This window comes from Heloderma suspectum, chromosome 2 (genome assembly GCF_057233095.1).
Source record: "Heloderma suspectum isolate Gila_16-S chromosome 2, 16-S_ref, whole genome shotgun sequence".
NCBI lineage: Eukaryota > Metazoa > Chordata > Lepidosauria > Squamata > Helodermatidae > Heloderma > Heloderma suspectum.
In genome coordinates, this window is record NC_139459.1 from 111,248,517 (window position 1) to 111,261,375 (window position 12,859).

General features: G+C 38.0%; 1 protein-coding gene across 11 annotated transcripts in view; it reads right to left on the bottom strand.

Annotated features, from left to right (window-relative positions):
• Window positions 1–12,859, bottom strand: part of NFIB (nuclear factor I B) — a 278,915-nt gene that overhangs the window by 17,699 nt on the left and 248,357 nt on the right. For 9 of the 11 annotated variants that reach the window (XM_084834517.1, XM_084834520.1, XM_084834519.1 and 6 more), the window contains one exon: window positions 10,990–11,072. The exons of the other annotated variants lie outside the window; for them this stretch is intronic. In XM_084834517.1, the coding sequence (XP_084690643.1) occupies window positions 10,990–11,072 (83 nt within the window). The remainder of the gene's footprint in view (window positions 1–10,989; window positions 11,073–12,859) is intronic. 11 annotated transcript variants of the gene reach the window in all.

The window sequence follows — 12,859 nt, forward strand, 5'->3', positions numbered from 1 at the left end:
AAGACAATATTCCCATCTTGACCCTGTCTGACTGTTGCACTCTTGCGCTTCCTGCTGTTGAGTCTTCAGAAATGGAAACATGGACCTTCCTTGACTATTTTCTTATTTATTATCTAAAGAACTCAGTGAGACTTTTTTAAAACAACCAGGAATATGAAATTAACCAGTAAAGGAACATTCCAGGCCAAAGGTAGTTATCAAGTGCAGCTACAATGGAAGAAATTATGCTCTGAGAAGTGTGTATTTTTAGGGTGAATCTGACCATGAGCTAAGAGAGGTGCTGCTGCCACATATGTAGTAGCTTCCCCTAATTTTCCTTTTCAGAAATTATTGCAATGCCTAAACTGCTTTTTAAACTTTGGTGAGCTTAAATAACAATTTAGGATGTGAGAGGACAAACTTGGAGGGCTGGGGGAGGGGGGGAGCACAGATGGGTGATCTGTATTACACATATCCTTCTTTGGACTTCAGCTAAGCACGGCCACCTACTGATGTGTAGGTTTTGCTGCAAGTGCCTCTATCTATATAATAAGAATTATTTGCCATTTTCATTATAAAAATGGTATCTTCAGTATTCATGTGTAAACCATTAAATCTACTCAGTCTCAGTTCAGAGCATGCATCAAACTATAGTCTGTGATGTCTGAATTGACAAAACATGGGATAGGATCCAACAGATCCCTTGCGCCAGCAGCCCAGGCTCAGCGGTGGCCACCGTGATGTAGCGCTTCCGAGGGGAAGTGCCAAAACGAGTGGAGATGCTCATTTCTGGAAGGGGTGTGACCTGCCCCTTCCAGAAACTTCCATTTCCAAACATCTGGGGGTTTGCCACTGCTGGTGGTAGGGGCTGTACATGTGCCACTGCCAGCAGAGCCAACTCCATGAGCACTGGCAGTGCTGGCTAACATCGCTGAATCCATACCCACAGTTTCTAATTGACTGGCAAACCAGAATCAGAAACCTTTGTTTGAATGACTTGGTTTGCATGTCATGGTTACCCAGGATTTAAACGAGCTCACGCTAAACATAAACAAGCAGGAGTGATTGAAAGAAACAACCCAGGATGCTCCAACCCTGGGTTGTCTGAGATATTTGAACCTGGAATTAAGGGATGTTGTGAGAGGAACAACCCACAATTCTAGGTTTGGACATCATGGCCAATAATCCAGGTATGGAGCGTCCCTGGGTTGTTTAGCTAAGCGGGAGCAGCCAGGCGTCAGCATGCTTTCTTGTTATTGCTTCATTCACAATGTGCGATGTGCAATGGGCTTCGTAAACCATGGTTTCTGCTCATTTTGGTTTGGCATGATGTCTGAATTGGCAAACTAGAATTACGCTGTTGCTGTGTCTCGGCAAGACACTGCACCTAGAGGCCAGAGTACGGAGCAAACATAAAAGCAGATGAGCAGCTTGAAACCATGATTTTCCTGATTGGAAACTCAACCCATTCTTTGGAATCTAAACTATGGTTAGAGACACCCATAGTTTGGCATGACGTCTGCATTGACCAGGTTTGCACAATCACTGCAGCCCATTGTGGCAGGGGTTGTTTTGAGGTTTAAACAATCTTCAAATAACCCATGGTCTGTTGTAGGATTATCTGAGGGTTGTTTAACCCTCAAACAACTCTTGCCACCCGGGTTTGGATGATATGACAAATGATGGCAACCTCCCGCCAAGGGTTGAATATTCAAAGTGGCCACCAGTATGCACCGCAATCCAGTTGGGCTGCAATGCAGCGAATGTGCGAACTGGCCCACTGACTCTTAGCTAGACATGACAAAAGGTTTTAAATCAAAACTTTAAAAACAAATCAAAACAAAATAAATACACCTTTGTGTTGGTTGGAAGGCATGCAAGTTAATCGACTGGCTTTATTAATAATTTATTATCTTCTTATCAAAAACCAGGAGAAATAATACATGTTCGATAGGACCTGAACGTCTTTGGTAGTTTCAGGGGGAAAAGCAACGCTTGAAGTATTCAGCACATATTGTTCGTACAAAAATAGCTTTTAAATGTGTATTTGCATATACTTCAATTGTAATGCAGCCTTAATTCAAGAATGTTAAATTATACAAAATGCATATATATACATATACAGAGGACCTTATCCAAAGATGTGTGTATAGCAAAAAGTTTCTGTTTGACATTGCACATGTGATTCCCAATCCAATACTGGGAAACACACTCACAATCCCAAATCTTGATGCAATAATCCAGTTCATCCCTCTTAGTGGATCAGGAAAGAGCAAAAGACACAAACCTATTGTAAACTTATAAATGCAAAAATGCACATGCTCTTGTAAATGGATTATCGCTTCATAGATCAGACCCACCTTATACATGTGACCAGTTCTCAAGTTAGTAAATCCATTAATATTTGTGATGCTATCAGCTGCATGCAAAAATAGCAGCTGAAATCCAAATAAAACCATGCATGACTGAAAACCACTTGGGAGGGGGGACATGTTCACTTCTCCCCCTTTCAAGCTTCATGCTGCTTTGAATGTTGCTCTGGAGGATCCCTGAACAGCAAGAACACCCACATTTATTATTTAATTTTCTAGAGGCTGTATCTATTGCTATCCAGCAGAGCACATTCCAATTGCCACCTGGGGGACTCTCTGGAACAGATTTTGAAAGCTGCATCAAGCTGCCGCGGGAAAGAGAACATTCTGTTGCATGAGCAGATATGTTGGGTGTCACCCTAAGATCAACTTGCTTTTGTGCCTTCAAATATGTTCTTACTATGTAAGAGAGCAGGTAGTTCATAGCAGCTAAGTGTGTGTGAACTGTGATCCAGAAGTCCTTGCTTCAAATCTCACTTTAGCCATGACCCTATTGGGTGGCTTTAGGCACATCACTATCTTTCATCGTTTCCCCCTCCCATAACAACAGACACTGACCTAGTTTCCTGTTTCCTCAAATATCCTTTAGTTAGTGCTTGGGAAGTAAGAGCCGTACAATTCCTATCTGCTATTTTATTAAGTAATAGCCTCCATGGGAGTGCCTCTGGAAAGATACTTGTGGAGAAATACACCATGGGTTGAATCTACTGCTGCTCACAGCAGTCCACAGAAGGGGACTGGATCCAGTGGAAGCCTCCATGATGGAAGTTGGGAGAAGTAATTTTCATTGATTCTCACTTCTCCTTGCATACCTGGAAAATCCACTCTGGAGGCTTGGGGGACCCTCCAGAACAGTGTGGGAGGTGGCACTGGGGACTGCAGGGGAAGGGGAAATCAGAGAAAACTGTCTTCATCCCTCCACTTCCATTTGCAAAAGCTTGTGCTGGTACCAAGCACCTTCCATGAATGGAAAGGTACCACTGGATACAATTAATAGAAAACGTTGTGCTGGAACTGAGAAAGTTATATGCAGAGATCTAGTGTTTTACTTGCAGATCTCTTTGGAAAAATGCACATGGGTTATCGAATTCTGAGGTAATATTTTTCATGTGCTTCAACAAAAGTGCTTCCTTGAAAGTAAACATTTTATTGGAGCAGGCCTACTCCAACATTGGCAAGAAAATGTGGACATAGAAAGAAATGACTGTTCAGTATTGCTCATACAGTTAAAGTGGACCTTTGAAAATATAGTGAGCAGCAACCTTACTTTTACTTCAAAAATTATACCAGCTCAAGCACTTGCAGACAAAGCAGTGCTGACTGATTGCTGCATATGCATATTAGTGAGTCCTGTCTCCCAAAACATTTTCCACACAGGAATGGCAGAGAAGCTTATATATTTCTTGAGAATTCTTTCTTAAAACAAGGGCTCCTATCTTCCTTGCTGAAATAGCTTTCCTGCTATTATCTATTCCCTATTAAGTTTTAATTTTTCCTATCTGTGAGTCCTGTGCACTTTCAATCAGTGGGTATTAGTATATTTAGGGATTTTTTTTTTTTAAACAGGGTTGCCAAATGCAGCTCCCATATTCTTAGAAGATATCCCTTACAGTTGCATACAGAAGAGTGAATAACATAATGTTGAACAGCACACAACTGTTGAAACCTGTGTAATTTCTCATATAAACCACTGACAGATAAAAGCTTTCCACTGTACGTGATGCTGGGTTGATCCATATTACTGCCAATAAAAAGGCATGAGAAGCGGCTGACTTTCTCATCCCTTCCTTTCCGCACCTGTCCCCAGAATCCCTCAAGGATCAGCGAACCTTCTTGAGTGGAATGGACTGTGGCACAGGGAGTTGGAGAGGGGGAGGTCACAGAAATTCAGGTAGAGGGACCTAAGCAGAAGGTATCTCCATTAGATTTTCCACAACCTTCCCCCTAGCCTCAGCTCAAGTCAACTCAGCAGGATCTCCTTCACTCTCAAGGGAGCATTTTCAGGTATCTCTAGGAACTGGGAGGGAGAGGAGAGGGCAGGAAAGTCAACTTCTATTTACTCCCCTCTGCAGCCAGCAATCTGTTCCAACCCAATGTATTTTTAATTCCATTCCCTGTCACCAGCATCCCCCATAGTCACTCTTTCACACACCACAAAAGATAATGTCAGTTTACATTACTCTTCCCCAATTAGTCTTGGTTTGTAGATAGATTAACTCTTAAACTAAGTAAATAAATAAAATTCAGGCTGCACCCTGCTTATACATTTTTATGCCATCCCCATATCCACTGAGCAACCTGCTTGCAGGCCAAAAATGCACATTTGGTCTTCACTGTTGCTGAACTAGTTTAGAGATTGAAGTCCTGATCCAATGATCATCATGAGGAAATCATTTTATGGAAAGATTTCAAAATTCTTTTATGGCAACAGGTGCTGATTATGACAAAATGCCTAAGGATGGCATCATATATTGGCAGCATTTTTAGAGTATCTGCAATTGGTTCTTTGACTTTTCAAAAAGTTTGGTTTAAGAAAATATGGTGTGGAAGAACTCTTTTTTTTTCTTTTCTTTTTTTTAAGTCTTGCATGTTTTAGGTCACCATTTTGATTATGTTTGCTCAGATTACAAACCCACAGCTAATTTTCTTAAATACATGCATCATTTAATATTGTTCTCCTAAACCTTAACAGAATCGTTAAGGATAATCTTCCTTCCACACCTCTTTGATCAGCAGTTTAAGTAAATATACACATGGAAAAGCTAGCAAGTGATATGAGACCTTGCTATGCTTTTTGTTGATTGAGGGAAGCCTATAAACATTTGCATATTGTCATTGTTTTGACTGAAACTTCCTTTAAATGTGTTTCCTTTCCAGCAAGAGTATGTGAAAGGTGACCTCTTATCCATTTACATGTCTCTCTGACAGTCATGTGACTAGGTTTTACGTCAAACTGTCCATTATGATAAGACACACAATACGAATAGCCTAAGCGTCGATAACCTGTTTCCTGAATCTTTTAAGTTTTGTTTAAGAGCCTACTGTGATGCCCTTTTAGTCAGTGCCTAAAGCAAGAGTGCTGACCATCCTCACAATTTTAAGGCCATTGCAGTGACCATTTCAGCTTCATTTTTATATGATATGAAGAAATCATATGAAGAAAATTTAGTCCATTTTGAATGGAATCATTTCAAAGCTAAAAGATGCATCTAGAAGTACAACTTCTTACCGGAATGGCTGCTGTGAAATGTCAATCTTGTGTATAAGAATGAAATGTAATATGAATAAAAGGCACGTTACAGTTTGTAGTTTTAACATACATCTCATATGCTTGTGGCACATGGGGGGAAAGGCCAATAAATAGTAAGCCTGTCTGAAAGAAATGCTAGGTACACCTATACCCACGCCCTTGAAGCCCATACACTAGTAAAATCTATATCACAAGGTAAAATAATGCTAGGATATTAAGGATGTATCAATTATTACTGTATCCAGTATTTATTACTGGATCAACACTAGAACATGGAAGAATATTTTCAATATGATGTATAACTTCTTTTCTGTTTTTGCTTCCCTGCTTTCTTTATTAAGTATTTTATCTTTGTAATATGTTATGGTCTACAAAAAATTGAATATCAACATTTAGATCAAGAGAAAACACCATACATTTTGTTTCCGTGAAAAGGGTATTTAGTATAAAGCATTTTAAAACTTTAATACACACTGAATTTTTGTTTAATTTCCTGGAACACACTATTGAAACAGGGGATGGGGGGAGAAACCCAGTTGATTAGGGTAAATCAGAGATGAATGTGATCCCAATTTCCTTCTTATAAATTATTGATATCTGGAATCCTTGCTAAAAGTCCAGCCAACTGTATGGGTTGGCAACAGAAGAAAGATGATGTTAGCAAAACGTCCACGTGAAATACAAAGTCTCAGAAAATTTAGGCCTGTAAACCTGGTTAAATTCATTAGTTCAACAGAAGTCCCTTGTTCAGCAGAGGTACCCAGGGCTCTTTCCACAATTATCTGTCTACTGTGGAACTTTTATGCTCTGCAGTGAATCCTGGGAATCCTGGGTATAATCTCTAGTTACATAAATTGCTAAAAAGACCCGTTCAGTGTAACCATTTTCCCACACAAATTGAATATGTACTCTAGAACATGCCCAACACTACCTTCAGCTATGCATTGTAGGGAAGATGGGTAATGGCAAACAAGGGAACTTTGGGGCAGATTATATACCATTGTCAATCTTCTCATCATGGGACTCTTAGCAGTTTCTGTGGAATCATATAGTCCTTGATGCATTAGTCTATTATTAATCATATCAAGATCTGTTAGTAAAATTAAGATCCAGGAACGTATGCTAACATGACATTTTAACAATGCCTAAAGAGGAAACCTATTCAACAAATTTAAGGCAACAAATCCAGAGAAATCAGTGGTTGTTGTTTTTTTACTAACAGTAAGGAACACCTCTATGCAATTAACAACTCAAAGAGGTGTTCTACATTCTAGTCAAACAATAATTTAGTGTCCAGGGTGGTAGGGTGGTGGTGGTAATTACAAGAGCAAACACTGGGATGTCTAGAAAGCTCCATTTCAATGTAAATCTATTTGTTAAGTTGACTGTTTCAAAACATTTAAAGTGAAAGATTTATTATGTTACTGTTGTTTCAGTGTGGAAATATTCAGCAATTCAAGGTAGTTAGGAACCAACAACAACGTGTGACCACCACAGAGAAGGGAATGGTTAGATTTATTATTCCTAATAATAACCTTGACTTTGTAACTATCAGTATATTAAGTTACATGTTTAATAACATGCTTTTCATAATATCCTGGTCAGTGAATTAAAATCTATTACTCATGTTGGTTTTCAATGCACATGATCTTTCAAAGCTATATTTATAATGCTTCCATAAATGCAAACATTCCAGAAACTTTCTGTAATAAATTGTTTTATTGGAAATTCTACTGAACTGTTATTTTGTGGAGAGACTATTTATAAGGAGAATCACCAACTATACAAGCAGCTTAAATTTATGGTCATTATTGCAATTTATATAGGCTATGTTATGGTTCTTTTTAACAGGAAAGAAAAGCACTCAAGTATAAACGTCAATACCTCTCATAACCAAAGAGAATAAATCTCCACAAAGCCCACTCCTGTGAAGCAAAGAATGTACCTGTGACAATATTTATTCCTAAGGGGTCAAAGTATATTAAAAGGAATGGTGAATGTTTAAAACACCTCTCTGGAACTAAAACCATTGGCTTTCTAATTTAGAATTTCTCTAAGCTAATATAAAATGATTGATTGCCTTTATTTCATGTACCCCTTGATTTTTCTTTTCATTCATCATGGTCTGCTTTAAACCAAATGCATTTAGGACCTGCCACAAGAAGAGTGGTCTCTTTTAAATTGTTGTAAAGTAATGAAAGGACATAATAAATCAATCTTATTTCTGTCTTACCAAAGCATAACCTTTACTCTATCCAAGTAATTTAGACAATTTCTGCATGCGTGTTTTTTCCCCCTAGACAATAACACTGTCTAGAGTTGTCATATCCAAGACATTTTTAGGTATCAGATCAGTATATCAAAACATTGTTGGGGATCCTGGGTTGGATTCAGGACCTGCATTCTGCAAGAAAAACAGCCCTTCTGCAAGAGGAAGGGCTCTGCCTGTGGAAGGTCCCTCTGCCTGATTTTTGGGGATCTCCCCCCATCCACAGTTCACCCCATTCAGCAAGGTTTCCTGAGTTGCTGTATTGCATTTTCAGGGGGCTGGAAGGGTGGCCACAGGAAGGTGGGCAAGTCCACTTCTGCTAGTGCAGTTGATCCAGCTTAAATATGGAGCCAATCCCCTGTATTTAATGGGTTAAATCCAACGTTATGTGGACGAATTTCCACTTTCTCAATGGGAGTTTTCCTCCCCACCCCCCAGTACCTTGCACACCCCCAAATCTTCTCCAGGGGGTTACCCAGCTCTCCGGAGCAGATCTGGTGGGCATGCGGGGGATCGCAGGGAGAGTGGGAATTTGATCCACCAGCTGTGTCTATTCTGCTGGCAGAAGGACACCACTGGATACAACCCAACACTATTTTACCATGCCTCACAAAGCATATCATCTTATTTTTAACACGCCTCAGAAACTTACTAATCTACTACCTTGCTTCTACAAGGCATGCAACAGTACTATCTGTACCCTAATTAAATATCTGTAAAAACCTACGGATTACTTTGTTCTATCAGACCAGGTTCTTTTACTCCTGCATTGTTTCTAGCAAAGGCCAGCCTGGATGCTTACAAGCCAGGTACGACAAGCAAGTAATACAGTGATATACTGCCTCTGGACATGGAGGGTCCTTTTGGCCTTCATGGCTAACTGCGTTGTATCCTTCATGCATTTGTGCCATCCTTTTTTTTTTAAGCCATAAAGCTAGTGGCCATTAGTAAAACTTGGGGCAAGAAGATGTAAATAAAAGCATACATAGGATTGATTCCAGAATGTGAAAATTTTAAATTACAAAAACACTTTTTCACTGTACATTGTATACGTAGCATTGTTACTTTCCTCACCATTTGATGCCATTTACAGTCACATTTAAATAACAATAAGAAATAGCTTCAGACCTGTTGTCTCTATATCATGTAGAATGTTTGGCTAAAAGAGAATTACCTGGTGATAATCTATTTGCATGGGAGAGTGGATATGAATACCATCCTTCCTGCATGTATCTAAAGTAACTTGTGATGAGAATAACTCTTCACACAAAACTCTGATTTGTACAATTCACAATCTTACCTTAAAAAGCAAAGGTAAGATTGTGTAACTCAGACCACTGAGCATATGGGATTCCATATGGCATGTCCATATCACAAGCTCTTTTGGATGCATGGTAGAGGAGAGAACACTATGTAAAAATTGATTACTGCCTAGGTACAATGTCTAGACTGGCCCTTTTCAACATTTAACCAGTCCATACACGTTAAATGTTAATATAACAAAAATCTACTAACCCTCTCATTCTGCATCCTTTATAAAACTCTGTATCCTCTCTATTATAGGAGTATTTTTCCCATGAACCAAATAGCCATATTTATAGCATTTTCTTAATGTAGTGATAATATGTCATAAAGACAAAATTCAACAGAAAGTGTATTAAGCAAGCATTGGTTCTATAACATTACGACTGCCAATGTGTGACAAGTGTATTTAATTTTGTTAAGATTGGTTGCTGGTATCATTAAAGAATGTGAAAAAGTTTCACTAGCTTTCTTAAAAGAGTGGTCTACAGATCAAATAGAAAGTAAAAAAAGAAGGAAATATTACAATCCCATAGTCATGTCTTCAGAAACCCAATATAGGATGGGTGTTGTTGTTTTTAAAGGAGAGTTATAAATAATGTTTATATTTAAAATATAGTAATCACATATACAGCATATTTGTCAAATTATAAGTATAATCTGAAAAAATTAGCAAAAATAGTCAATATAAAGTAGCTAATAATTATTTGACATTTTCATATTTCTTTACAGATGTTTTCAGTAAGGTCTCACTGGTAAAAACAACAAAGAAATCATCAACCTTTATAACACAACAACTACTTTGAATAAATTATGGTCAATGGGTTTTGCATGATCTATGCATACACTGCCATTTTGACCTTGGAGAATAGGGGAGGAGGGTGTTGAAATGCTCTACGGTCTAGCTATATCACCACACACCGAAAACAGACATAGGCAACGAACGTTCATGTAAACCTATGCCCATATTACTGTGCGTTGCAAAAATAACCTTCTGCATCATCATGAAGCATATTTTATTTCTGAAGAACCAGAATTAAGTTTTATTCTATGCAATATGGTATTTCTGCATGTCCCTACAATTGACTCTTGTTAATTGTTTAAATAGTTATTATTAATCTCAGCTGTATATTTTCAGTTAGGAAAAACTATTTATTTGCATTACATTTACAGCATTTATGAGATGTAAAATCTAAAATGCTACTTGAAATGTTACTGATGTTGGAAAATGTAACTAAAAAGATGTTTGCATCACCGGAAATTGACAAAGCATTTCAATAATGCAATCCTATACAAGTCTAGTCAAAAGTAAGTCTCACAGAGTTCAATGGAGTGTACTCCCAGGTTAAGTAGATTTAGGACTGCATTATAAACCGATTAATATAGGAATGATGGTGTTCTGCAACAGAATTGGATTGTATAATTCTTCTCTTAGAACTAAAACTTTAAAAAGTGCAAATATATTTTTTTAATATCAAATTATACTAAATACCTAGGGAATCAATGTCTGTATTGTTTAATTCTGCTTAGTTTTGACTAGCAGTGTCCCTTTATAGAGGCATCCAACTATAAATTCTACTTTCCAGGCTCTTTAGAAATAATGGAATGAAAAATTCACTCAGGAAAACCCTTAAAACCCACAACCCTAAGAAACACCACATAAATATGTACATATTGGAGGTACCTATAGGCTCCATAAAACTGCTGAACTCACTGGGATCCTGTTCTAGCCTAAGAAGTCACTCGTAGCATGTCTGAAGGAACTTATTGCAAATATTTGTCTTTTTTATTGTAATACCTATGTGAAACTTGCCCACCTGTTGCTGGTGTAGGAAGGAAGGGTCTCTTGGACTTAGTCCCACATATCGATTGGCTTGGGATGTGCCTGAGGCTGTGTAGGCTGATTAAGGAAGAACAAAACAGATTGATAAAGATAGAAACCTATCAATTTCTACCTTGTATATTTCACACATGAGAGATTCAGAGTTATGAAGCATGACTTGAGCTATGGGGTATGATTCTACAATACCTATTGACTTCAATGGAATCTGCATGGAGGTGGGATTACCTTCCAACAGTGACAAATTCTCTAGATGATACAAGAATTGTACCTGTTTATTTTAAGAGAAGTTCAACCTGGTTCTCATCTCTCTTATAGCATTGTAAATTAAAGCTCAATCAGTGGAGTCACGGGAACAAAAGAAAACTTCAGATCCTAATAACTTTTTGTTCAAGAGTTGTTTTTAAAATGAGGCAAGAATACTTTTTTTTTTTTTTGGAAGAGCAAGATGTTCTTCTTATAATAATTAATAGAAAAGTATATAATTATTATAAGCACAGTATTAAAAATGTTGGTCTTCTGTACATTAGAAAATTATGGAGTAAATTCACTGTATGATTTAGGTATTTGACCTGTAATACAGAAGCTCCCAAATACATTTTCTCCCTGTAAAAACACATGTGCTTAATGGCACACACAACCTTTCCCCTCCAGGTTACCTTTCGAACTGAGAACAGGTCAGTGCTGATTGAAAGTCATTAACTTCGGATTGCTCATGGTGGCCTGTGTCAAATTAGTTAGGTGGTCTTACTCTACTTCCTAGCTTGGAGATATTCACATTAAAGAAACCATTTTCATATCAACACCATCGTGGCTGCCACAACCGAGCCCTTAAAGAATGAATAACAGTACAAAAAAAATGACAGATTCATTTTAAAAATACTGCCTACCTGTTTTAAAGTAACACATAAATTGTTTCTTAGGCTGCAATCCTATACACACTAACCTGAGAATAAGCCCCACTGAATTCAATGATGCTTACTTTTGAATAGACATGCATAAGACTGCATTGTTAATCTATTTCCTTATTAAAAACTTCCACTGAAGAACCATCATAAAAACTGATTAGATATTTTATGTAAAGTGATACATTTATGAAGTAGGGTGTAGGAATGTGCATGCTTGTTCCTCATCATTATAGCAGAAGTCATTTTATTTGTGAAAGATTTTTTTTGTTAAAAGACCATATAAATCAGCATTAGTATACACTGATTAGGCTGAAAATCTATAATTGGAAGTAGCAAAAAACATTGAGAATATTCTTAATTATCACCAGCATATGCCTTTTGGTGGCACTGATCTTTCTGCAAATATTAATTTATTAGAAATAAATTTGAAAGCACCTCTTTGAAAAGTTTGATAGATCTATTGATCCTAGATGTATAGGTGAAATACCTGTTAGGCATGCAAGAGGTTTTAATAAGTTTCAAATATAATGACCTGGTTTGGGTGATACAACAGCCCACTGTGAGTTAATTAACCCTCAGGGACCCACAGTTCATGCTGTTCTGCCATGATGAATATGCAAGCCCCAGCCAGGGATTGCTGTGGCTTGTAATGTCATCCAAACCTGGGCAACAGGGCTTATTTGAGGGTTTAAAAAGCCTTGCACAACTCATGGTCTGTTTTAGGGTTATGTGAGTGTTGTTTAACCCTCAAATAAACCCTGCTGCCTGAGATTGGATGACACAACAAACCACAGTAAACCCTAGCCGGGGCTTGCATATTCATAATGGTGGCCAGCACAAGCTTCAGCTCCTCGCAGGTAAATTAACCCACTATGGGCTGCCATGTCATGTGAACTAGCCCAATGTGTTATTTTTCCTGGTTAAGAACCATCAGTTCAC